This window comes from Sturnira hondurensis, unplaced genomic scaffold (genome assembly GCF_014824575.4).
Source record: "Sturnira hondurensis isolate 20B ecotype Veracruz unplaced genomic scaffold, ASM1482457v3 Scaffold0013559, whole genome shotgun sequence".
Classification (NCBI taxonomy): domain Eukaryota; kingdom Metazoa; phylum Chordata; class Mammalia; order Chiroptera; family Phyllostomidae; genus Sturnira; species Sturnira hondurensis.
Genome location: NW_028086190.1, coordinates 3,816,125 through 3,840,548, shown reverse-complemented (window position 1 = coordinate 3,840,548; position 24,424 = coordinate 3,816,125). Strand labels below are relative to the sequence as shown.

The window sequence follows — 24,424 nt, the reverse complement described above, 5'->3', positions numbered from 1 at the left end:
GGTATTTTTTAGGTAGGCACTGTTCTACCAGCTCTTGTGTGCCACATGCTAGCTGAATGTTTGAAAATTCTAGGGACTCAGAGGATCACAAAAAGTAAGAAGCTTGGGTCTCTGAGTGACTTAATAGAGCAGAGCACTCTTCCTCTCCCACCCATTCTTAACTTTATCAGACTGTGATGTGAGAGGGAAATAATGTGTTTGGGTATAAAGCTGCTGAGATCTTGGGGTTGCTTTATTTTTTAAATGTGATTCTTTTGCCCTGGCTGGTGTGGGTCAGTGGTCGGTACATCATTCTGTAACCAAAGAGTTGTGGGTTTGATTCCCAGTCAGGGCACTGACCTAGGTTCATCCACTGTCTGGGTGTGGGCATGTGAAATCTCCTGTCCTAATGCCTATGATCGCTGGGCCCTCTGCACAGATCCCTAGTTTGGGTACTTATGAAGGCAACCAGCTGATGCTTCTCTCATTGATGTTTCTCTCTCTCTCTTCCCCCTTGCTCTCTCTCTCTCTCTCTAAGAGAGCAAATGAAAATATCCTCAGGTGAGGATTAAAAATATTTAATTTTTAAAAAATTAAAAATATTTTTAATATTTTTGAAATATTAAAACAATAGCTATTTAAACATTTCCTATAAGGCATGTCAAACTACCTTTTTCTTGATTCCTTATCCTTTTTTGATTTCTGGTTGGAGATGATTAATAATAGTTTTTATTATGGTCATTGACAATGCCAGTAGGTAAAGAAATTGATGGGTATATTAAAAATCTCATATTAATAAAATATACTATGAGTGTTAGTTATGGTGGTGGGAAGTACTCAAAATATAATTACAAATATTTGAGTTGTTTACTCTCTTTAAATCATATTTTTCACAATTATAAAAGGTTTGAATGTTTTAGGTTTTTCAGTGGATGTTCTTATCATTTTCTTTATCATTCTAAAACTGACTAAATTTTTTAAACTTAAAAATGAAGAATTTTATTTAGAAAAGGCTGAATGTACAAAACACATAGTACATCAAACATAAACCTTTCAGCAATGTCAGTATTTATTATTAAGTAGTTATATAAGTATATATACATTTGCTTTATAAAGTATTTAATGCAACAAGCCTTTACATTACAGCCTCTGACATGGTTAATATCTTATCTATTTATGCTGATGTCTTTGATGTCATACAGTTGAGGGAAAAGTCTTTTAAAGCCTGAGGAAAGAGCTTCTAGAATTTTGAAAAAATGAATGGTTATAGTTTGTTGGAAGATTTCTAGAAATTTTCATAGAGAAAAAGAAAGTTACTGTTTTAGCAGAAGTGGGTCCTTATTTCTGTTGTTCCCTCTTGTTCACTGATTTCTTTCCTCTATTCTGTATAGGAAGCAATGGAGTCCATCCATTGAGTCGTTTATTTTGGTTTTTGTAGTTTTTATTCCTTCATTTTCCATTTGATTCTTCTTTTATCTATATCTCTTTGTTGAGACTTTCTGGTTCTTTGTTGAGGCTTTTAATTTGTTTCTTGGGTCATTATAACTGTTAGAGCATTTTTATGATGGCTACTTTAAAATTGTCAATTCTAACATTTCTATAATCTTGGTATTAGCATTTTATTGATTTTTTAAAAATTCATTTCGGGGCCCTGGCTGGTGTAGCTCAGTGGATTGAGCGCAGGCCTGTGAACCACATGATCTTGGTTCGATTCCCAGTCAGGGCACATGCCTGGGTTGCAGGCCAGTTGTAACCCATACATTGATATTTCTCGCCTTCTCTCCTTCCCTTCCCCTCTAAAAATAAATAAATAAAATCTTTAAAAAAATTTTTAAATTCAGTTTGGTATATTCTTGGTTCTTAGAATGATGACTGATTTTTTATTGCAGCCAGACATTTGGTATTATGTAATATTATGGATTTAAACCTTCTGTTTAAGATAGTTTTCTTTGATATCACTCCATTAGGGAAGACGTGATGCTTCCTTTTTACTGCCAGGAGAGGTTAGATGTTTAAGTTCCTTTCTTGGTCTCTGTTGTTACCTGAGGACTAGGTAAGTGTTTCTTATCATTCCAGGATGGGCACTCTGTACTAGGTCTCCACTGATGCATCCTGGCTGGTAGGAACAAGAGTGCCTCCTCATGTGACCTCCATTGACAATAATGAGAGAGAGAAGCCATTACTGCTGGGCATTGGTGAAGGTTCTGACTCTCTATTTGTCACTTTTGACACTGCTCCAGTGGGGAAGGAGAGGTGGGGAGCTTTATTAGATAGAGCCTTGCATGAATTAAAGTCTAGGTTCCCCACTTGGTCTTTACTGGTGTGGGTGGTAATGGGTTAGGGTTAGGCACATCTGTTCTGTCATATGGAAGTATCATGGAACGGCCTCATTTTTTAAACAAATTTTTATTTTAAAGGTTTTATGTATTTTTTAGAGAGAGGAGAAGGGAGGGAGAAAGAGAGGGAGAGAAACATTGCTATGAGAGAGAAACCTCAATCAGTTGCTTCCTGCACATACCCCAGTCAGGAACCCAACCTGCAACCCATGTATGTGCCATGATCAGGAATTGAACTGGTGACCTTTTGCTTTGCGAGGTGATGCCCAACCAACCATGCCATACTGATCAGGGCTTACAAATTTTTATTTTATAAGGTTACTTGGGAGAATATATAAACCATAAAGAAAAGGATGACCACAAACACTTGTTGAGTAGGATTGTAGTGTTTTACTATATATATATATATATATATATATATATATATATATTAGACTACTTGTAGCATTAAAAACTACTTTATGAACAGATATTTGTGTTTTTTTAATAAGGAAAGACATGTAAGTGTTTAAATAGAATCTCAAGCAATAGAAATATGAAGGTAATTCAAAAATGTTTTCATGCTACAGTACGAATAATCTTTGGCCATTCAGTAACATTGATAAAGCTTTACTTATCCTTTTCATTAATTCCTGTGGTAAATTTTCATGTTATCATCAAAAATAAATTCCAAAGGAAAATTAACTAGATACAATTATATATAACAATGCTGAGATCAATAGTATTTTAAGTAGTTGGAAAGTATACTGTATGTGAAATACACTTCCACATCTGCCTATTTGAAAATACCTAGAGGCCTTGCACTATCCCAAAGGCATTTGTAATTTGCATAGCAAAGATAATATTATTTATATTTTCCTTTAATATTCAGATATGGTTTATGTTTACTAGAAAACAAATGCACCTAACATGGAAAGGCTGTATCTAAATATGTAATTAAGAACCAATCAGGATAAAGTGCTTCTGCTTGATGAAAAAATAGTGAACTTTTTGAAGTTTCACTTTGAGGTTATGAGATAATCTGATTTATAATATATGAAAGGCAGTCACTTATCCCAATGATCATCTGACAGTTTAGATTAAACTGAGTTTCCATAGACATTAATATTATAAATAATTTTGAAACAGATTTAAAAAATATTCTTACAGTATATTGATGAATAACTAACAAAATGAGTTATTGGAATCTTAAATAAACTGTGTTTGAAAAAATTATCAAGAATCTACATGTATAAGTAAAACTCTTGCTGTTTTAGAATTCGAATGATAAAATTACATAATCATGAATTATATACACATAAAACATTTTTGTAATATCACTTCAATTAATTAAAAACACTTAATTTTAATATTAAAATACAGAAGCACTTAAATGCAGTACTTATAATTGGTGATTTCTAAAATTTGACTTTATGCATAAGACAAGTTGCTTTTGAAGGGTGAACATTAATGAAGGGAAGAAATACAAAAAGCTAAAACAAGATGGTTTTTTACTTGTGGATATGGGTAGATGTGAGGTTAGAAGTGGCTTTTGGATTTGTGAATTGTTTTCAGGGAGAAGTTAAGTGTTATTTCTATGATCCTGAACTCCGTTGCCATTGGTGTTATGGATTGACTTCATGGATTGACTTCATTAGAATTCAACACAGTTATTTCAGAATTCCTACCATTGTGGTTGGTACTGCAAGATTAGTTCATTAAAACAGTAGCAATCTATATCAATAATTGTATTCATAATACAGCTGCCCTCCCCAAATAAGCATATCTTTATTTAGAATGTGGTAGGATCTGAGAGGATCTCTTAGGCAACAATTTGAAGTGGTAGAAGAAAATTTCCATCACAGTTTTCAAAGGACTATAGATTTGAGAGATACAAGGTCTGTCTAGAGAAAGTCCAGCTATTGTTAATATAATGAGAACAGTTTGTGTGACAGACATTGATGTAGCCTGGCAGACAAGGAGAGGGCACTGGAATGCTCATGTGTGAACAATGACAATTTCACTGTACTAGTCAGTGGAGGTGGTGGGGGTGGTAGACACCATTGATTGAGCATGGTATGAGGTCTCCCTGGAAAAAGTCCAGCCATTGTTAATAAAAGAGAATGGTTTGTATGACATCAGTATGACTTGGCAGACAAGGATAGTGGACTGGAATGTGCATACATGAATAATGGCAACTTCACTGTACTAGTCAGTGGGGGCAGTTAAACTCAGTTGAGTGAGCATGTGTACTGTGTAGTCATCACATTCAAAATGCCTGAGTGAGTAGAGCAATGAATCTGCATCAAATTTTGTGTTAAGTTGAACATTCTTTGTGGAAATTATTCAGATGATTCAGAAAGCCACAGCCATGGACAGCTTGTGATTGGCAGCTTTACCATGACAATTCACCCACTCATGCATTGTATCTTGTGCAGAGGTTTTTGGCAAAACATTGAATCACCAAGATGACTTTGTCCCTCTACATTCCAAATTTGGTGCCCTGCTACTTCTGGCTTTTCCCAGAACTAAGATTCATCTTTCAAAGGGAAGAGATTTGGACCATTGATGACATTCAGGAATATATGATGGGGCAGCTATGGCAATTGGGAGAACTGTGTGAGGTCCCAAGGTGCGTACTTTGAAGAGGACTGAGGTATATATACAGAGTTCTATATACAAAGTCTTTTGTGTCTTGTATTTTTTTCAATAAATCTCGCTATATTTCATATTACGTGGCTGGATACCTTCTGGACAGACTTTGAATAGCCACTCCCCTCTTGGTTATGGATCTATTTGTATAAAGTATATTTTTAAATCTTTTCTCTTTTAACCTATCTGTGTTAAGATAAATTGAGTCTCTTTGTCACAGCATATTTTCATTTTCTACCGGTCAAGACTTGATATTGCTATTTTACTGTCTTCTGTCTGTATTTTGTTTCTTTCTTCCTCTCCTGTTGTTTTTCTTTGTGGTATAATAATTTTTCTGGTAGTGATAGTCTGTGATGTTTTTGCTCTTTATCTTTTGTGTATCCTCTAGAGTTTTTTGCTTTATCATTATCATGAGGCTTACATAAAACGGGTTTTAGTTACAGCATGCTCTTTTTGTCTGATAACAATTTAATTTCAGTCTCATAAAAACTCTACACTTTACTTCTCCACCCACACAATTTATTTTATTGGTGTCACACTTTACATTTTTTGTATTATTTACCTATTAACAGATTATTGTATCTCTATTTATTTTAATACTTTTGTCTATTAACTTCTTTTTTACTACAATTAAAAGTGACTTAGTACTGCCAAAATTAGAATATTCTGAATTTACTATACCCTAATTTCATGTGTTTTCTTGTTAGTGTTTTTGAAGTTGAACTACCTTTAGTATCTCTTGTAAGGCAGTTCTAGTGGTGATGAATTCCTTCAGGGTTTTTTTGTTTGGAGGTCTTTATCTTCTTTATTGCTGAAGGACAGGACAACTTTACTGGGTATAGTATTCTCGAATGGTAGTGTTTCCTCTTTTAGTACTTTGAATATGTCATTCCATTTCTTTCCTGGCTTGCAAGATTTCTTCTGAAAAATGCACTGATAATCTTATGATGTTTTTTCTTTTACACCTTGAGTTGCTTTTCTTTTGGTGCTTTCAAAATTATTCTTGTCTTTGATCTTTTGAGGATTTGTTTATATGTGACTGTGTGATCCTATTTGGGTCTTACAAGCTTCATGAATCTGGATTTCTATACCCTGCCTATGATTTGGGAAGTTTTCTCTTATTACTACTTTATTTTATTTTATTTTTTGCATTTTTTATTGTTGTTCAAATACAGTTGTCTCCATTTTCCCGCCATCCCTTTCCCTGACTTCCCACCCTCAATCCTTGCCCCCTTTGGCTTCATCCATGGGTCCTTTATACCTACCTGTTCCTTGATGACCCCTCCTTTCTTTCATCACCCTCTCCCCTCCCCTCTGGTTATGGTCAGTTTGTCTTTTATTTCAATGTCTCTGGTTGTATTTTGCTTGCTTGTTTGTTTCGTTGATTAGGTTCCACTTATAGGTGAGATCATAATGTTATTTGTCTTTCACCTCCTGGCTTATTTCATTTAGCATAATGTTCACCAGTTCCATCCATGCTGTCATGAAGGGTAGTAGCTCCTTCTTTCTTTCTGCTCTTTAAATAAACATTTGGCACTCTTTTCTCTGGAACTATTAGAAGGCACAAATCACTCTTATTTATGATATTCCATATGCTTTCTTTATTATATTTATTCTTTTTTTCTCCTCTTACTAGATGATTCAAATGATGTATTTTCAAGTTCATAGTTTCTTTTTCCAGCATGATGTAATCTTCTCTTGACTATTGCAGCTTTCATTTAATTCATTTTGTTCTTCACCTTCAGAATTTCTATTTGTTTCTTTTTGTGTTCTCTTTTGTTGAAGTTATCATTTTTTCATGTATTGATTTTGCTGATTTTGTTTAGTTGTATGGCTGTGTTCTTTTGTAGCTAACCGGGTTTCTTCAAAATAATTATATTGAATTCTTTGGCAGGCAGTCAATCAATATTTCTTTAGGGTTGATTACTAGAAAATTACTGTGTCCTTTGGTTGTGTAGTGTTTTCTTTTTCATAAAAGTCCCATAAGTGGTTTTCAGAAAGAAAAAGACATCAAGACAATTATCATGTTTAGGTCTTTTATTTGTATTGTATGAAAGATTCGGAAGATTAATTTGGTTCTACCACAAGGGCATATGTTATGGAACATATTTTTCCTATTGAGGTGAAAGCAGTGGTTATTTTTTAAAAATTATGATATATATTTACTGTGAATGCATCTGTACTCTCTAGAAAAGACCACTGTCTTTTTTATTTGACATTGATTTTAAAAGACTTTTTTCCACTGGTGAGAATTGTTAATTATCCACATGAACACAATATTGTTTGGAAAAGTAATATGATACCCATAAATAAAACTAAAGCATCTTAGACAATGGTAGGAAAATACTTAGGTTCTGTATTGAATAGTTATTATTCCCATGGTTCAAGTTTTATGATATTTTCCTTTGCACTGTCTAATCTGCTGCTAATCCCTTGTAGTGTATTTTTTCATTTCAGATAATATATTTTTACATCTACAAATTCTTCTACTTTTCAAAAAATCTATTACTCTTTATTATGTTCATGTTTCCCTTTAAATTCCTAAGTATATTTTTAATATTTATAAAGGCCATTTTAAGGTCCTTGAATTTCCTAATTCAATTGTCTATTATCACTAATATTTCTCCACCTCATGGATCATATGTTTGTATTTCTTTGCATGCCTGGTAATTTTTTATTGGATTCTGGACATTGTGAATTGTATGCTATTTATTGTTTGATTATTGTTATACTCCTATAAAGAATATTGGACTTTTATGCAGTTAAGTTACTTATAGATTGATTTGATGTTTGGGGGACTTCATTAGCATAGATACAGGGTAGCCATTTTTTCTATATAGTGGATTTAATCACAGTATTAGGGCATGACTCTTTTGGACTCTACCTAATGCTCTGTATATTACATGGTCTTTCCACTTTGATGGGAACGTGAACTCTTTTCATTGCTCTGTGAATTCTAGGAATTGTCCAGTCTACAGCTTTGCAACGATTCTCCTTTTTGCCCAAAGCATAAAGCATAGACAGATCAGTTCTGAAACAAAGAGGAGACCTCTGAAGCCTTCTTGCTCTTGGTACACTCCATCCTCCAGTAGTTTGCCTCACAAATTCCATGTGCTGTGGCTTTCCTGAACTTCAGCCTGTATCTTCTCAACTTAATGAAGTCCTGCACTCTCTTTGTATTTCTTCTTCCTTCATTGTAGCTTGAAGACTGACTTTAGATAGTAAGCTACAGGAATTATACATCTTACCTCACTGGTTCTCTTCCTTTAGGGACCACAGGCCTTTGCTACCTGTGTCCAGTATCTGAAATATTTTGTGTAGTTTTCAAGTTGTTTAAGGCATAGGGCAAATCTATCTAGTTCCTCTCTATGGCTGGAAGTAGAAGTTAATTCAGCCTTTTTTTAAAAAATTTTTTATTTATTTATCTTTAGAGGGGAAGGAGAGAGGGAGAGAAACATCAATGTATGGTTGCCTTTTGTGCGTCCCCTGCTGGGAGTTGGCCTGCTGGGAACTGGACTACAACCCAGGCATGTGCCCTGACTGGGAATCGAACCGCGATCCTCTGGTTCGCAGGCCCACGCTCAATCCACTGAGCTACACCAGCCAGGGCCTTAATTCAGCCTTATATGCTGAGAAATGACCCAGATCTTTGAGACAATTCAATTCATATTATTCACTGTGAATAGGTAGTGACTTAATATTAAATTGAAATTATGACAGGAAAGTATTTTTTTAACCTGGTGAGTTTTATTTTATTTACATGGCAATTATATTCTTCAGTAAGTACTAAATATACAAATTCTATAAATTTTGTTGTAATATTCCAAGTTTCAAATAGCCCTCTCATAATAAAGTTAATTGGCTGATATAGGTAATGATATCGGTATCTAGAAATTCTTTGTGGTTACAAATTTTGCCAAAGCATCCATATTGAAACTTGAGCATATGTGACTTATTTCTCGTTATCTGTGTTATATTTTTACACTTCTTCAGTTTTAGACTTGAAGAGGAGTATATGATGAAATGCTGAGGATGGTATAGGGTGCAGCAAGATTATAGTTGAATGAGACTGAGTAGAGATGTAATTATAGCAATTACGAACTACTACCAGGGTTTTCAGACTCTCCAGTAAAAATTTCTGTTGTTCTATGTGTTATGATAAGTATTCATACATTATAATCTTTAGTCATTTAAATAATATTTTCTTTAAAAATTAACTTACAGGTTCCCAAATGTTCTCAATTTGTCATGCCCTTAATATTTCAGTAATTTTTTCATGTTACTTAAAATTAAAGAGAATTACATGTGTGTTCCATTAAGTTATTTGTTTTAATGATTTAATGGCCATTAAAATGTACATATAAATTAAAAAGAAATATATTTTAATTTTATTATTTAATAACCATAATTTTGCTATAGACTATGTGAGATTGTTAGGTACTAGACAAGTTCTCAGAATTGGAGTCACATTGGACAGTGCCACCCTCAATTTTTTTCCTACAGTGCTTATCTGCTTTCAACTTGACTTTTATCACAGCAGTAGTCAAGACCCAAGTTCTTAAATCTATGATGACGTGAAAGGAATGTAGTGCAATCCAGCACTGAAACTCTGATGAATTTCCACTAGCTAGTGGTCTGTGCAGTGTCCAACAGATATCAAGTATTGCTGTGTCTCCCCCAGACATTTAAAATGTCCCACATACCTCTGAATGTTCACTATAGCACCTCTAGGAGCTTTGGTACACATTCTGGGTACTTGAATTAATTTATTCTCTTCTTCTGTTCATTACAGTTTTATGTGGAATCTGACATGGTTAGTATCCTAATTTTTCTACTTCAAGGTAGAGAGTCTTTTATGATTTTTTTGATTAGCAAAAAAACTGATGTTATAATGGTGAAATAAAGGAATATTTGACATTTTTTTGATAATAAAGTATTTACAGCAGAAGCTTCATAGAAAATTGAGTAAGTTGGCTTGTGTATCATGTTTACAAATAATCTAGAACACAGATAGTGAGTGAATAAAATACTAAAACATGGTATTAAAAGGGATAAAAATGAAATACAGTATTACTGTACAGGTTAATATGAATAAACAAAAAAGAAAAAGATTTTTATTATGGGGATATAAAAGGGAAATAATTAAGACTGTGCTGTTATTGGGTTTCATAGTGTCATTATTGTCTTGTAATGGACTAATGAGATTTCTGAGTGTTCCTTAAAGATATCTGCCCACTAAATGGTACTAAACTGTACTGTGATTCAAAATGATTTTTTAAAAATGGTATATTTTATAAGGAAGCATATTTTGAACTATGTGGTAAATATTTTCATGTAATATTATGATAAGAATATACTTTCAGTTCTGTGTGTTCATGGTTTAATACATCATAGAACAATCAATTATAAAACATATTTATCAAGTTTGACTGTGGTTCACACACAGTTCTTAGTGCTCTACATGTATTGACTCATCATCATTATCTCTTGTTATACTTCAAATTTTTTTCAGTTTGTTTTGTAAAGTCTTGACAAAGAAAAATCAATTAGTATCTTCTAAATAATAGGCTTCCAAGAGCTACTCATAGCCTTTTTGATGTTATTTTTATTTGCATTTACTGATCCTTAAAACAGTGTGTATTATACTTGAATTTGAATACTTAAATTTAGAAATATATTAAATATCAAATTAAAGATAATCAGGCTTTACAAATGTTAATACCTTTTACTTTTTCATATGTACATTTTCAAGTGAAACCTACACAGAAATTACTTTACTTTCTTATTTGTTTTTACTTTTAAACACCTTATATTTGCATAAATCTTGCAGACATGTTTTGCTTTCTTTTTTAACATTTATACTTACTATCTGATAGGCTTCTCAATACCTATTTCTCACTCTCACTCTTCTCAATACCTTTACCCACTCTCCTATTTTTTTAGTGGTCTCTCTCTTTCTCTCTCCCTCTTCCTCACTTTCCCTCTAGCATGGACATGACAGCTCAGTTTTGGAAAGTGAAAACCATGAAAAGGAATAAAATAAACTTATTTTTAGTATTTATTGCATGTTTAGGATATGCATGCTACACCCTTGAAATGCAGGTGTTTAGTGTTTAAATATCATAGAAGATGGGAGAGTATCTCATTTCTATTTACAGTTAAAGTTTAGATGCTTAATAAGCAGGCTGTTGTTGTAAGGTTATAGTATATATTCTCGTCACTGGGAAAACCTCCCTCCAGCTTCTGCTTCATTCAACTCTTAAACACATGGGTTGCACAGCTGCTATATGGCTGTACACTGTCCCATGTGTATTAAACCCACACAGCCTGAGAAGGGGTTGCATTTTGGAACATGATGGTAGCATAGCTGGTTGGAGACCCCAGAAGTGTAGCTGCCAGAATTCCTCCATCTGGCAGCAGTGCTGCTAGTCAGCTCTTGCAACAGTCATAAATGCCTAGGCAGAGATGTGGATGAGTGGGAAGATGGTCAAAGGATATAATAGGTCTTTAATTGGATCCTCTGTACTGTTTAAAGTGAAAGAACGTGCAATAAAGTATGAAAAAACACGTTTGAATTCTTACTATACAGATGTAAGAAGCTTGATAAATAGTCTTTTAGCTTTTATAAACACCTTCAAAGAATTGTCAAATTGTAGTAGCATAGGCACTTAAAAAAATTAGCCTTTATATGCGTTGCAGAGGTAACATAGTAATACATTTTTTGTTCTTAAGGTAAAATGATTGTAATTGTCTTCAGTTTTTGAAAGTTTGTATCTGGTTTTGTTAGAAATTCCCTGAACATTGAACATAAGTCAACATTCCATGGAGAAGGAAGTATTACGCAGCTTGCATGTGTGCATATCTGCATATCAGAGCACAAAATATTGACATGATAATTGCAGTCAAGCGTGAGTGAACAGTGGCCTCTGGGAATTCAGCTGGTGTTGTACCAACTGGATGGCTGCTCAGGACACAGTTTGAAATGCAAGGTGCAAGTTAGCACTTTATTCAGCACAGGCAGGCATCATTTAAAAATCCTTAGGGGCAACCCTGGTGATGTGCAGATGTTAAAACAGTCTGTTCTGAAGTGCTGATATTTTTGAACACTGTAAGAGACTCTAGATTCTGGCTGAAAAATATTTGCATGATTATTAAAGACATAATACACAATTTTCCAACTTTTTTATGGATGTCGAGATCATAAATGTTGAGTATATGCAGACATATCTGGCTATGTAGTTAAAAGAGATGAAACAAGAAAATCAGCAACTAAAGTCATTTAATTTCTAACTATAAAACCGAAGAAGTTTTGAGTTTCAACTTTGTATTTTCAGAAATGATTTTGAATGAATAAGGGTACCTGAAATAACCGTATATTATTCCCTGATATATTAAATCTAAACTACGTTCTATTAAATGGTTACTTTGTTTGAAGAGTCAATCTCTGTGCTATAATTTACAAATTCAGATTCAGATGTAACCTAATTCTGTTCTTTGTTCTGCTTTGAAACTACCTAATTGAACAGGAAACAAAACAAAACAAAACCCATTTTCATGTATGTGTCAGGCTGACCCTTTCAGTACGAGTTTTGCCTTTCACGTAAAATTTGAAAAAAATATGTGTGTATGTATATATATTTGAAAAATAAAATGTAATAGTTAGAAGTTCCTGATTATGTATTAAAATTATGTGCTGATATTAAAGCAAAATATTTTAACTGTACTTGGACCTTTACAATATTGAATGCTATAAAGGTTATATATGCATCAGGATTATGTGATTTAGTAACATTTTTTATTCAGAATTTTTTTCAATAGCTGTTTTTACTGGGGAGTAAATGTGTTTTAAAAATATTAAGTTTTCAAGTTTTTCTCTTTTTCCAATTTTCTCATTCTATATTCATAGGTATTGTTCTAGTAATTTATTATGTATATCAAGATAGGAAAATAATTATAATAGTTTGTGAATAAAAGGGTAAGCAATTTGATAAATGATATAATTTTAATTTGCTTAAACTTCCACTTTTATCAGTGTTGCTGTTTTAGAATCTTGATGTTATTAGGAAATTGAGAATGCATTTGAATGGAAATTGAGAATGCATTTAGCCATTAATAAGTATAAAATCTATATTTTAATAGATTTTGTACTGAAATGAAAGAAAACATTAGTCTAAGCAGGTTTATTTGGTGCATTATTGTCTATCTGTTAATTAAGAATAATCAGTATCAATAAGTTTGGTTTTCATTGTCTTTATTTTATAATTCAGACCAATATTACATCATTTATAGTTACATGTTTCTTTTAGACTAAAATATTTCATTTTTGTCATCTCATTAGAAATAGGCTCAAACCCAGAAAATATAATTGTCATATTGAATAATATATGGCACATTCTATAACACAATAAAGTTTTGATTATTAATAATTCAGAATAATTTCTCAGATTTTTGAGTTTAGAAAAATGGTAAAAAAATGTGGCAAATCATGTGGGTAATGCAGCAGTGTTAACTGTTTAAATGGGTAGTACTCTTGGGGAAAGTGATTGGTGTTTTAAACTTGTGCATATTTGACAGCCTCTCTTCACTTCATTTTTCATCCTAAAGAAGTCTGCAGATATTCTTAGCTCTCGTCATTATTGCACATCAGTGGTTCTAATTAGCTAAACAGGAGTTTGTCTCAGTCATTGATCATCATCAGCTTCTTGACAGTATCTCTTTTTTTAGGAACCCTTTTTTATGTCTTGTAACTACATTGAATATATTATAATTGAATTGATCAAATAGTTTGGTGATATTTTAAACTTGAAACAACTTTTTTATCATATTATTCTGAGTAAACAATATTGTATTAATAGCGTAGTTCTGTTAACTCTTGGAAGTATTTTCCTGTTGTGAAAATACTGGATTTATACCACCAGGAGGAGCTGCTGGACAAATGCCTATATAGATTTTTGAGTTTTACTTAAAAAAATAATTAAAATAGTTAATCTCACTTAGGACTTCTGGCCAAGATAGATGCATAGGTAGATACACTTTGCCCCCTTGCACAACCAAAAGAAGGACAACAACAAATTTAAAAACAAAAAGTAACCAGAACTGCCAGAAAATTGAACTGTATGGAAGTCCGACCTCCAAGGAGTATTAAAGAAGAAACATTCATCCAGACCGATAGGAGGGGCGGAGATAGGCACCCCTGGTGTAGAGGAGTTCAGGCTAGGAGGCAGCTGAAGGACTGGGGTGGTCCAGGCGCTGCTGGCAGACCAGGTGGTCCCACGTTTGCATTCGGATCTGGGGAGACAGACAGCCCTTGCAACCCGGGATTTTAGCCTCAAAACCTCTGACTGAAAAAACCTGTGGGGATTTTGGTGGCAGGAGAAACTCACAGCCTCACAGAAGAGTTCATTGGAGAGACCTGTAGGATCAAACTCACCTACCTGGGAATCAGCAGGAGAAGGGCCCAATGTGCTTGGGGGTAGTGGGGGAAGTGACTAAAAGCCCACTGAGATTGAGCAAGTGGCATTTTTCCGGCTTGGACCCCTCCCTCACAGACAGTGGCCATGGGTTGCTCTGCTCTGGCAAATACCTGAGACTCTACCCCTTACAACGTAATAGGTGCTTCAAGACAAAAAAAAAAAAAAATACGGCCCAAATGAAAGAACAGATCAAAGCTCCAAAAACAAAACTAAGCAATGAAGAGATAGCCAACCTATCAGATGCAGAGTTCAAAACACTGGTAATCAGGATGCTCACAGAACTGATTGAGTATGGACACAAAATAGGAAAAAGTGAAAGCTATGCAAAGTGACATAAGGGAAAATGTACAGGGAACCAACAGTGTCAGAAAGGAAGCTGGGACTTAAATCAACAGTTTGGAGCAGAAGGAAGCAATAAACATTCAACTAATTCCTGGCAGGTTAAAAAATAGATTCATAGTATATCCAAAAAGGAACTTACAAAGGAAGTTTCTGACTGGAATTAATGTTTTGGCTGTCTCAAACTGTGTCTTCATTCCAGGGTAAACCCCATTGTGCCTTGTTTTTTAGGATTTGAAGGCACTTTTCTCCAGGGATATGTACAATATTTTTCTGACACACTCGTGATTTTATAATGGTAAATTAAAAATTCAAGTTATAATTTGAGATTATATGTGACAAAAATAAGCAAAAGAAATATATTTAATATGTAAAGTAGTTTTATAAATCAATAAAAACTAAAATATGAAATGGCACACGTTGACAGTTAATAATGAATTAGAAAAAAGGTATTTCAATATTTGAAAGTATATTTAATTTTACTGCTAACAAAAGAAACACAAATGAAAAGAAAACCCAGTTGGAGACAGTGGTCTATGATTAGGCATTAAACGTTCTGTTAATGCTTGGTAAGTAGAAAATAAAATAATAAAGCAGGATAAAGTACAAACAGTAAAAACAGTAGTCAGAACATATTAGAAAAATGTCAAATGTGGTTATTCCAACTTTGTCCTTATTTGTGCCTACATCCAGAGAACTGAACATGGCTGGTCTGTGTAAGTTTTTGACCACTAAGCCCAGTGGTCCTTAGCCTGCCTGGTAATGATCTTGTTTCTTTTTCTGGCTCATTTACTATGCCCTTATCCTAGAAGACTATTTTATGCTTACTTCCTTGTCATCTTCTAACATTTTGTTTTTCATTCTCACTCTCGGCTGATAGATAGCTGTTATGAACTTGTCAAGTTGACATTTATTAAGAGGAGCACAGGGTCCTGGATGATGAGCCATGGTTCAAGAGCAGAGCACAAGAAAAATTAAAATAGAGAAGTTTATTACTCACAGTTCCTGAAGGAAGTACCTCAAGGCACCACATAGGAAGGTCAAAGCAGAGTGCAGACAGAGAGAGACAGGACCTGTGGCATATGCCTTTATTACTGTTAGTAGGTGGGGTGCTCTGGGATTTTGGGGCCAAGACAGTAGTGGTCAATTCGAATCATAAGAACTGGGTTTTGGTAAACCCCACAGTAGTTTTTCACCAAGGGATGCAACAGAGAAAGGTATTGGGAAGCAAAGGAGACTATTGCTCACAAGGACTGTTGGGGAAGTTGTATCAGGAACTTAAATTTGCTATGACTCTGTGGGCTGCTGAGTAGGGCGTACACTTGCATTGAGAGGCTAGTGTCAATTTAAGGTCACTGCAGGCTGCTTGGAAAAACCAAATGAATACCTGGTCAGCAATACCATGGAGTGGCTTAGGTGGGCAATCAATGACTGTTGAGAAAATAGGAGCTTTTAATTCTGAGAGATTATATTCCTCCCATAACTGTATCTACCAATATGTCTAAGTCTATACTCATATTTTCCTTTCTATTTCTTTGGTAGAACTGTTCATACTGTCATCTAAGGGCAAGCTTTCTATGTGTATTCATAGCTTCAAGGACTCTGAAATTCTCCCTTCTCATACATCATCAGTGTCTCTTATTGCCCCCAATTATTTCTGTCAACATACACATACGCTATTTGTCTTCCATTTTAAATCTTTTGATCTCACATTTCCCTTGATCTACTGTTCTGTTTCTGTGTTTCTTTTTACTGCAAAAATTTGTCTGAAGAGTAGTTTGTACTATCTCCAGTGTTTTCTTTTCTCTCGAACTCACTCCTGTCTTTAGGCTTTCATACCCACCATTCTCCTGAAACAGCTCTTGTCAGAGTCACCAGTGACCTCAAAATTGCTAATTCCAGCATTCACTTCTCAGTCTTTATCTTCTTTAATACGTTTGTAGCATTTGGCACAATTGATTCCTTTCTTCTAGAAACACTTACACACTTAATTTCTCTCAATTTTCTTCTTACATGATTGCTTAACCTTCTTGGTATGACTTACTCTTTTTTTCTCATCTTACTAACGTATGTTGGAGTGCCACAAGATTCAATTCTCAGGCTTCTCTATCCAAAATCACTACCTAGGTGATCCCATTTACTTATGGTCCTAAATGTATTTGGATGACTCTTAAAGTTTTATTTTTAGTCTTTGACTTCTTAACTGATTCGAGACTTGTTATCCAGCTACATCTTGGATGTTGATTAGGCAGCTCAAATGTAACAGGTCCAAATCCCAAATCCCAAATCTTAATTGTCCCTCATTCTTACCCTCTATATCTCAGATAGTGTCTACTCCATTATTCCAGTTGCTCAAATAAAAGCCTGGGAAATATTCTTGATTTCCTTCTTTTTTATGTTTCATATCTAATGTATCAAGAAATCCTATTCTACCTTCAAAATATGAAGAATTTTATCACTTCTAAATACTACTGTGCGTACCTATCTTGTGCAATTCGTATTTATTTCTCACCTGAGGTATTTCAGTTGCTTCCAGACTGGTTTCTCTTCTTCTACCCTTGACCTTTAGAGGCTTTTCTCAACCCAAAAGGCAGTATGGTAATTCATAAAATAATAATTTGTATTATGTTCTTTCTCTGCTCAAACCTATCTATTCTCTGTCTTCCTATTTTACTGAGTCAGATTCAATGTTCAAAAGGCTTGGAAGACATTATATTACTTTATTCCCAGTGATCTCTCTGTTCTCATCTACCATTTTTTCCTTGTCCATACAAGGGGAGATAAATTTCCTTTTTTACTATTCTTTAAATATATCAGTTATGTTTTTGCCTACTTGTTACTGGTCGCATGGCTTGGGAAACTCTTCTTTGAGAGCTCTATGACTCTCCCTTCCTTTAAGTCTCTACTCAAACCTTTGTTAATTATACTATAAAACATAGCAACTTTCCTTTTACTCACCAGTTCTCTGACACTAGATATTCTCTTCTTCTTTACCCGAGTTTATTTTTTTATTATATTTACAGCCAGTTGACATACTCTGTGTTCAGTTATTCATCAAATGTTTTCAAGATGCATGAACTAGAATGTTTATTCCACAAAGACAGCCTCTTGCTTTATTTTGTTCACTGCAGCGCCTTGTTCCCAGTCTCTAGGACAGTGCCTATCATGTAAGAAGTACTCAGTAAATACTTGTTGAGTGAATGGTACATTAATGTATAGATATGTTTTTTCTTTTGTTCATATTTGTTTTGGTAGATATCTTTTAATCTGAGAACTCTGTTTAATTCTAAACCATTCTCTATGGTTACCTTCTAAAACTAATGCATTATATTTTATCTCACCATTATCTACTTTTGGAACTCTTCACGCATATGTTAGAGTTTCCTAGTAAAGGTGCATGTCTTAAAATTGATTATATATATATATATATTATTTATTTATCTTTAGAGGGGAAGGGAAGGAGAGAGGGAGAGGAATATCAATGTATGGTTGCCTCTCGTGTGTCCCCTGCCAGGAACTGGCCTGCAACCCAGGCATGTGCCCTGACTAGGAATCGAACTGTCATCCTCTGGTTCACAGGCCCACACTCAATCCACTGAGCTACACCAGCCAGGGCTGATTTTATATTTTTAATCTCATCATTTTCTATGCAGTGTTCTGAATGAGTCCCTTATTAATATTATCCATTTTACTGATTGCCTTTTTATATCTAGTTTTGAGCTTAGCCCATTTAATTTTTTTTTGATTCAGTGATTATATTTTTATTTTCAAGATTTTTAATAGTTTTTTTAAGATCCACTTTATTGTTTCCAGTTTCATTTTAATCATTCTTCTTTATCTTTAAAGATCCTTATTTCAAATTTTTTTTCTAGTGTGTTATTTTCATTTTGTATGTTACTTTTCCAGATTGTTGAGTTAGTGTGTGCATGTGTTGTATGTGGGGAGAGTTGTAGAGTGTGTGTTTTCTTCATGTATTTTGGATTTTTTTGTTTGTGGATACATCTTGAGTGGGAGGATTGCTTTTATTGTTCTCTTCACCACCCCTCCTTGTCTAATGTTTTTTTTCTCTCTAGAAAATTTATGATTGCCATTAAATTGTTACCCTAATCCCATTCCCCTATCCTGAAATAGGATTTGTATTGGTAGTTTGTGGCTCTTAGCCAACAGAGAGACAGAGGATTTGCTATATTTAGTACCTAAGCCATGGGGCATTTTGGCTCAGCTTCTGATTAGGATGCTGTATCTATATACTTTTGCTGTTCTGGACTTTCATATAAAAAATACTTAGTTCCAGGCAAGGCTGGTGGAAGCTTTCTCAGCCTCTAAGAATTTGGGAGCCCCACCCAGTTTCTGGTTTCAAACAATGAACCTCACTGTGCTTCTCCAGATTGAGCAGGAAGCTTATTTCCTATTATCTACCGGGAGCTAAACTCTTTCCACCTTAGTCTGCATCATCCCTATCCGTAGCAATATATTTCTGTTTAGTTGGTGATCCTTAGAGATGTGGCCATGTTGCCTTATTTTTTTCTTCTATGTTCTTCTGTTGATACTATAAACGTAGAGAACACAGAAGAGCCTCAAAGTATGAACTTACTATGCTAACTTATTAGAAGTCTAATTTTTTAAAATGTACTATTTAAATTTCTTATAACCAGTGGTATGTTTTTCTGATTGCATTCTAATATCCCTCTGTGCCTTGTAAGGTCTTTATTTATTTCACTCTTTCTCAAGTGAGGGTTCTTTTCTTTTTCTTTACCTCTACACTTTGTGAATCATGAGCGATTTAGGTACATATTTCTATTTATTTTACCTATTTTTAAAATTAAAAATGTAAATAAGTGTCCAATATATTTCTCCCTCATTTATTCAGTGTTGGTTGTTAGTAATTCTCAAGCTCTCCCCTTTTTGAGGCTTTTACTTAAATGGTGATAAATATTTTATTCTTAATATAATTTCCTATATAATGTATCATGTTTATGTATTATTTTAAATTGATTATACAATGGTTATTTTAATGAAGATTAAACATATTTTAAGTATTTTTATTATGCATCTAAATTTAGAAACTGAACTGTTTTTTAATATGAAGTTGTTTTAGTTGCGAGCAGTTCTCAGTTGTTGCCATCACTGGCCGTATGGTTTCTGACTAATTCAGAAAGGGCTGTCAACCTCAGATAACTTAATTTTTTTTTAAATATATTTTATTTATTTATTTTCAGAGAGAGGGGAAGGGAAGGAGAGAGGGAGAGAAATATCAATGTGTGGTTGCCTCTCATGTGTCCCCCATTGGGATCTGGCCTGCAACCCAGGCATGTGCCCTGACTGGGAATCGAACCGTGATCCTCTGCTTCACAGGCCCGCGCTCAATCCACTGAGCTACACCAGCCAGGGCAGATAACTTAATTTTTTATGTTTTAAAGTGACACTCATTATCAGGATGTCAAAATTTAAAGGATTAGCTACTAATTATGACTAATAAACTCTCAATGCGTATAAATACATATATATGTATTTGTTTCTAGAGAGAAACAGAAATCTGAAGCTAAAGACAGAAAAGTTTTAGAAATTCTGCAAGTCAAGGATGCTAAAATACAAGAATTGGAACAGGTTGGTATTATAGCAAATATTTAAAATACTGTATTTCTTTCAGGAAATAGATTTTTATGATTATTTTAAATTATTTCTGCAATAATGTTCAATGAGAATATCGGTAAGAATATCATTATACTGAACCATTACTATTTTGAAACTACCATAGTTGGATTATTCTTTGTTATTGTAATTTGCTTGTAACTTACTGTTTTCTGAATTAATAGGCTATGTTATTTATACATTAAAACTCTTAAGATGGTGTTAGAGTTTTATAGCAGTTTCTAGCACTTATTCATTGTTTTATGAAATTTTGTCTTTTGCTTTTAATAACTATTGTTCATTGCTGAAACTTATAAGTTTTCATATGGTTTTGTTTGTAGAAAACATCAACAGTAACTAGGATGATTCTATTTGATCTTTTGAAAGCTTGTATTTTTGAGTTAGCATGATGTTATCTTTTGTGTATAATCAGTAAATTATACTATTGCATATAACTATATAATAAATATACTGACTATATAAGTATATCATTACATATAATTTATACAATCAGTATATTACCACTGCAAAAATCCATTTGGTCAGTACTTCTAGGAACTATTTTCAAGGTATAAACATCTTCAAAATAAAGGTGCAAGAAATTTGTTATAAGACTGGCCTATGTCATACATAATATGTTTAAATTAATTTTGTACCCAATTGTTCCTGTGGGTTAAATGACCTATAATTTTTTCTGAGTTAAATGGAGGTTGTTTTTGGCAACTATTTTCTTCTGGCTTTTGACTCTATTTTCCTTCCTAGCTCATTGAAGGATCATGAGAACTTTGATCTTAGGTTGGTTATTGTTATAAAGCTGTTTCATTAGAAGACTAAAGGTGGAAGTTAACTTAGATAAAAGATGAAATTATTTTTTCCATTCTCTGCTTTCATATAAACTGTTTTAAAAATGAAATATAGATTCCTATTTGACATACAAATTTTGAAATTTATACCTTTCACAAGTTTGTGTTTTCTTTTTGAAAAAATTTTATTTATTGATCTCAGAGAGAGAGAAAGAGAAACATGAATTTTCTAGAGACAGAGAAAGAGAGAGAAAGAGAAAGAGAAAGAGGGAAACATCAACTTACTGTTCCACTTATTTATGCATTCATTGGTTGATTCTTGTGTATGCCCTGACCAGGGGTTGAACCTGCAGCCTTGGTGTAGCAAGACAGCTTACCAACTGAACTACCACCCAGGGCAACATTCTGTTTTCTTTATAGTAGAGGTTGTAATTGACAGTATATTGATGAAATTTTAGAAACAACATGTTAATCAGTTTGTTGTGGGGATAAAACCAGTTCTATTTGCCATCTGTATATCAAACAATGTCAAAATGCCTTCTAAGATAAATATTGTCATGTGCCAAGGCTAGGCTAAGCTGTCTAATTGATACAGCTTTACGACTTAGAAGTGACAAACATCATCTGTACTTACATTCATTGGTAAAAGTGAATCATATGGACACTCCAGGATTCAGGGGGTTTGGGAAAATGTGGATCCAGGCTGAGCAATCACTTTCTCAGTTACAACTCTATTGTACAGGGGAGAATGGATTTTGGCACTATTTTGTATCCTTGGGCATTAAGTTTGCAATGCTCAGTTCACTTGTTCTAGATAGCTGTAGCATGCATTTAAAAAAAATGTTGACATTCTTTTTGAAATTTTTTTATGTTGTTGGGTGGAGAATCTTGTATAACCATTGACCTTAGTTTATCTGGCACCTAATATTTACCATATTGCCTGGCTCATAATAGATGCTCATTGGATATTGTTGAATGTATAAACAGAAAAAAACAATGTATTATATGTACCACCAGAGAATCATAAGCAGAATATTGTAAAGATTCAAAGGAAGGACTGATTACAGTATATGGCGAGGCCTTGAGGTGTCAAAATGGGTTTCACTAGTTAGAGAATGTAGGAGGATTTGCCCAGAGTGAACACTGAGCAAAATGCATGAACGTAGGAATATGTTTGGATAATATTGAAATTTATAGTTTGTTTCATAGATAATGTGTAGGTATGCAGGCTGATATAAGACTAATGTTATGTTGCACATATATTAAGGAAAGGCCTTGATTGCTTGAAGGAAAAATTTGAATTTTACTGATAGGCCAAAGAAATCTGTCTAGGTTTTTGATTGGGAACTTAGTTAATTGAGCGGCAGTCTGTGAAAATAAAGGGGACAATTAGTGTAGTCAGTTGAAAAGGGGAAAGATGGTGGAAAGACCTATTATGAGTTATTTTCATACTCTTAAAAGTAATGACACGAACCTTAACTGTTAGGTATTCAGGAATGAAAGATATGTGAATTATAACCATAGGACTTCACAGTAATTTGAAAGCGACTATTAGGTTTTTAGCCTGGACAAACCAGAGAACAGTGTCATTATTATCAGAAATAGGGTTATTATCAGCAGTAACAACTTACTGTGAGAATTAGGTTATGATCTTTTAGATAATTTGTGTTTTAGTTATTGGTGGGATTTCCATTTAGAGATTTTTTAAGCAAACTTCTGAAAGCATGAATCTGACCTTTGGAAGGGAGTTTTCTCTTTAAGATGTAGATATTTAGTGTTATAGCTAAGGGAAGAGCTTAAACAGTGAGAATTCTGAGAACAAGATATTGTTGATATTGTTAATGGGTGAGAGGAAGAGCAAAGTTCAGTAAAGGATACACTGACTGTTCAGGGAAGAAGAGAGAGAAGTACAATGCAGTATCTCATGAATCAAAAACAAAATTTTAAGAAGCAAAAGGTAGTCAAGTTGTAAAATGCTGGCATAAATGGAGTTTGTTAAAAAGATTAAATTCAGTAATAATGAAGTATTTAGTGATTCTAGAAAGCAACACGAGGAAAATTGGTACATGACATTTTAAGAGATCACTTAATTTTAACAAAGTAATGGAAAAGAATGAGGAATTGTGACAGTGAAGAGAAAGAAAATTCTGCATTTAAAAATATTAGGCAAAATATTTGGAAGTAATGCTGAAGGAAATTAAAAATATACAATGCAAGAGGACTTGAGTTAGCAGAATTCTAAATGAAGGTGGAGACTGTGGGCTTAATTTAACAAGATTTAGCACATTCATTCTAACTTTTTCATCTCTTCATTTCTTCAGATATTTTGCTATGTATAACTTACACTTTTTGGTCAAATTTTTGTGGAAAAAATAAGGATGTATGTTATGCATGGGTATAATGATTACATACCACAGGCATAATAATCCTGTGTATAATATGCTCACAAAAACATGGGTGCACATTATACATGGCAAAATACAGTATATCTTTATTTTTTCTTAAACCATTATCTTTCTCCCAGCTTTCTTTTTTATTACTATGTTATGTCTTTGTTCCTTCTTTTATATTGTGTTGGGGATCCTGGCCAGCAGGGTCCATGTGTTGTGGCCACAATGAACAAATTCTCATGGACTACAGAAGTCCTGTGGAGAAAAAGGGACTGCATAGCCACTCCGAGAGAGAGAGAGAGAGAGAGGGCCCCAACCCCTGCCTGGACAGGCTTTTATTGCTTTTCTGGGTACATTACATTTCGGATGGTCCTCATTTACTATACACAGGTTCACTGTAAGTGATTACCTTTTATAGATAACAAAGTAAAGAATGTTGCTATTTACTTCAAAGAGGAGGGTGTTACAGATCAAGAGGAAAAGTGGTTAAACCGGTCACACTCCATACTTGGGAGGTTTAGCTTAGATTTTAGGAAATTATGGTAAGCATTTTCTGCCTCAATTCAGGGTAAGAGAGTTTTAGCAAAATCAAGTCTCATAGCATCCGGGGTATAATGCAGGCCTGATTTCCCACAGGAGAACCTATCTATGGGTGTGGTTCCAGTGTGGCTCGCTTTCCACTGGCTTTTCTGGTTGGGGGCTGGGCTACATTCCCACACCACATGGAAGGGTTCCCTATAATATTGCATATTTAGATGCATCTCTGCATATAATATTTGATTGGACTTTGTGTTTTGACTCAATTTGTACCATTTACCTTTTTAAAGGTAAGTTCATCTCAT

At 34.0% G+C, this 24,424-nt stretch overlaps 1 protein-coding gene across 1 annotated transcript in view; it reads left to right on the top strand.

The window, feature by feature from the left end:
* Window positions 1–24,424, top strand: part of CNTLN (centlein) — a 289,299-nt gene that overhangs the window by 43,478 nt on the left and 221,397 nt on the right. The window contains exon 3 of the mRNA XM_037061920.1: window positions 20,281–20,365. Coding sequence (XP_036917815.1) covers window positions 20,281–20,365 — 85 coding nt within the window. The remainder of the gene's footprint in view (window positions 1–20,280; window positions 20,366–24,424) is intronic.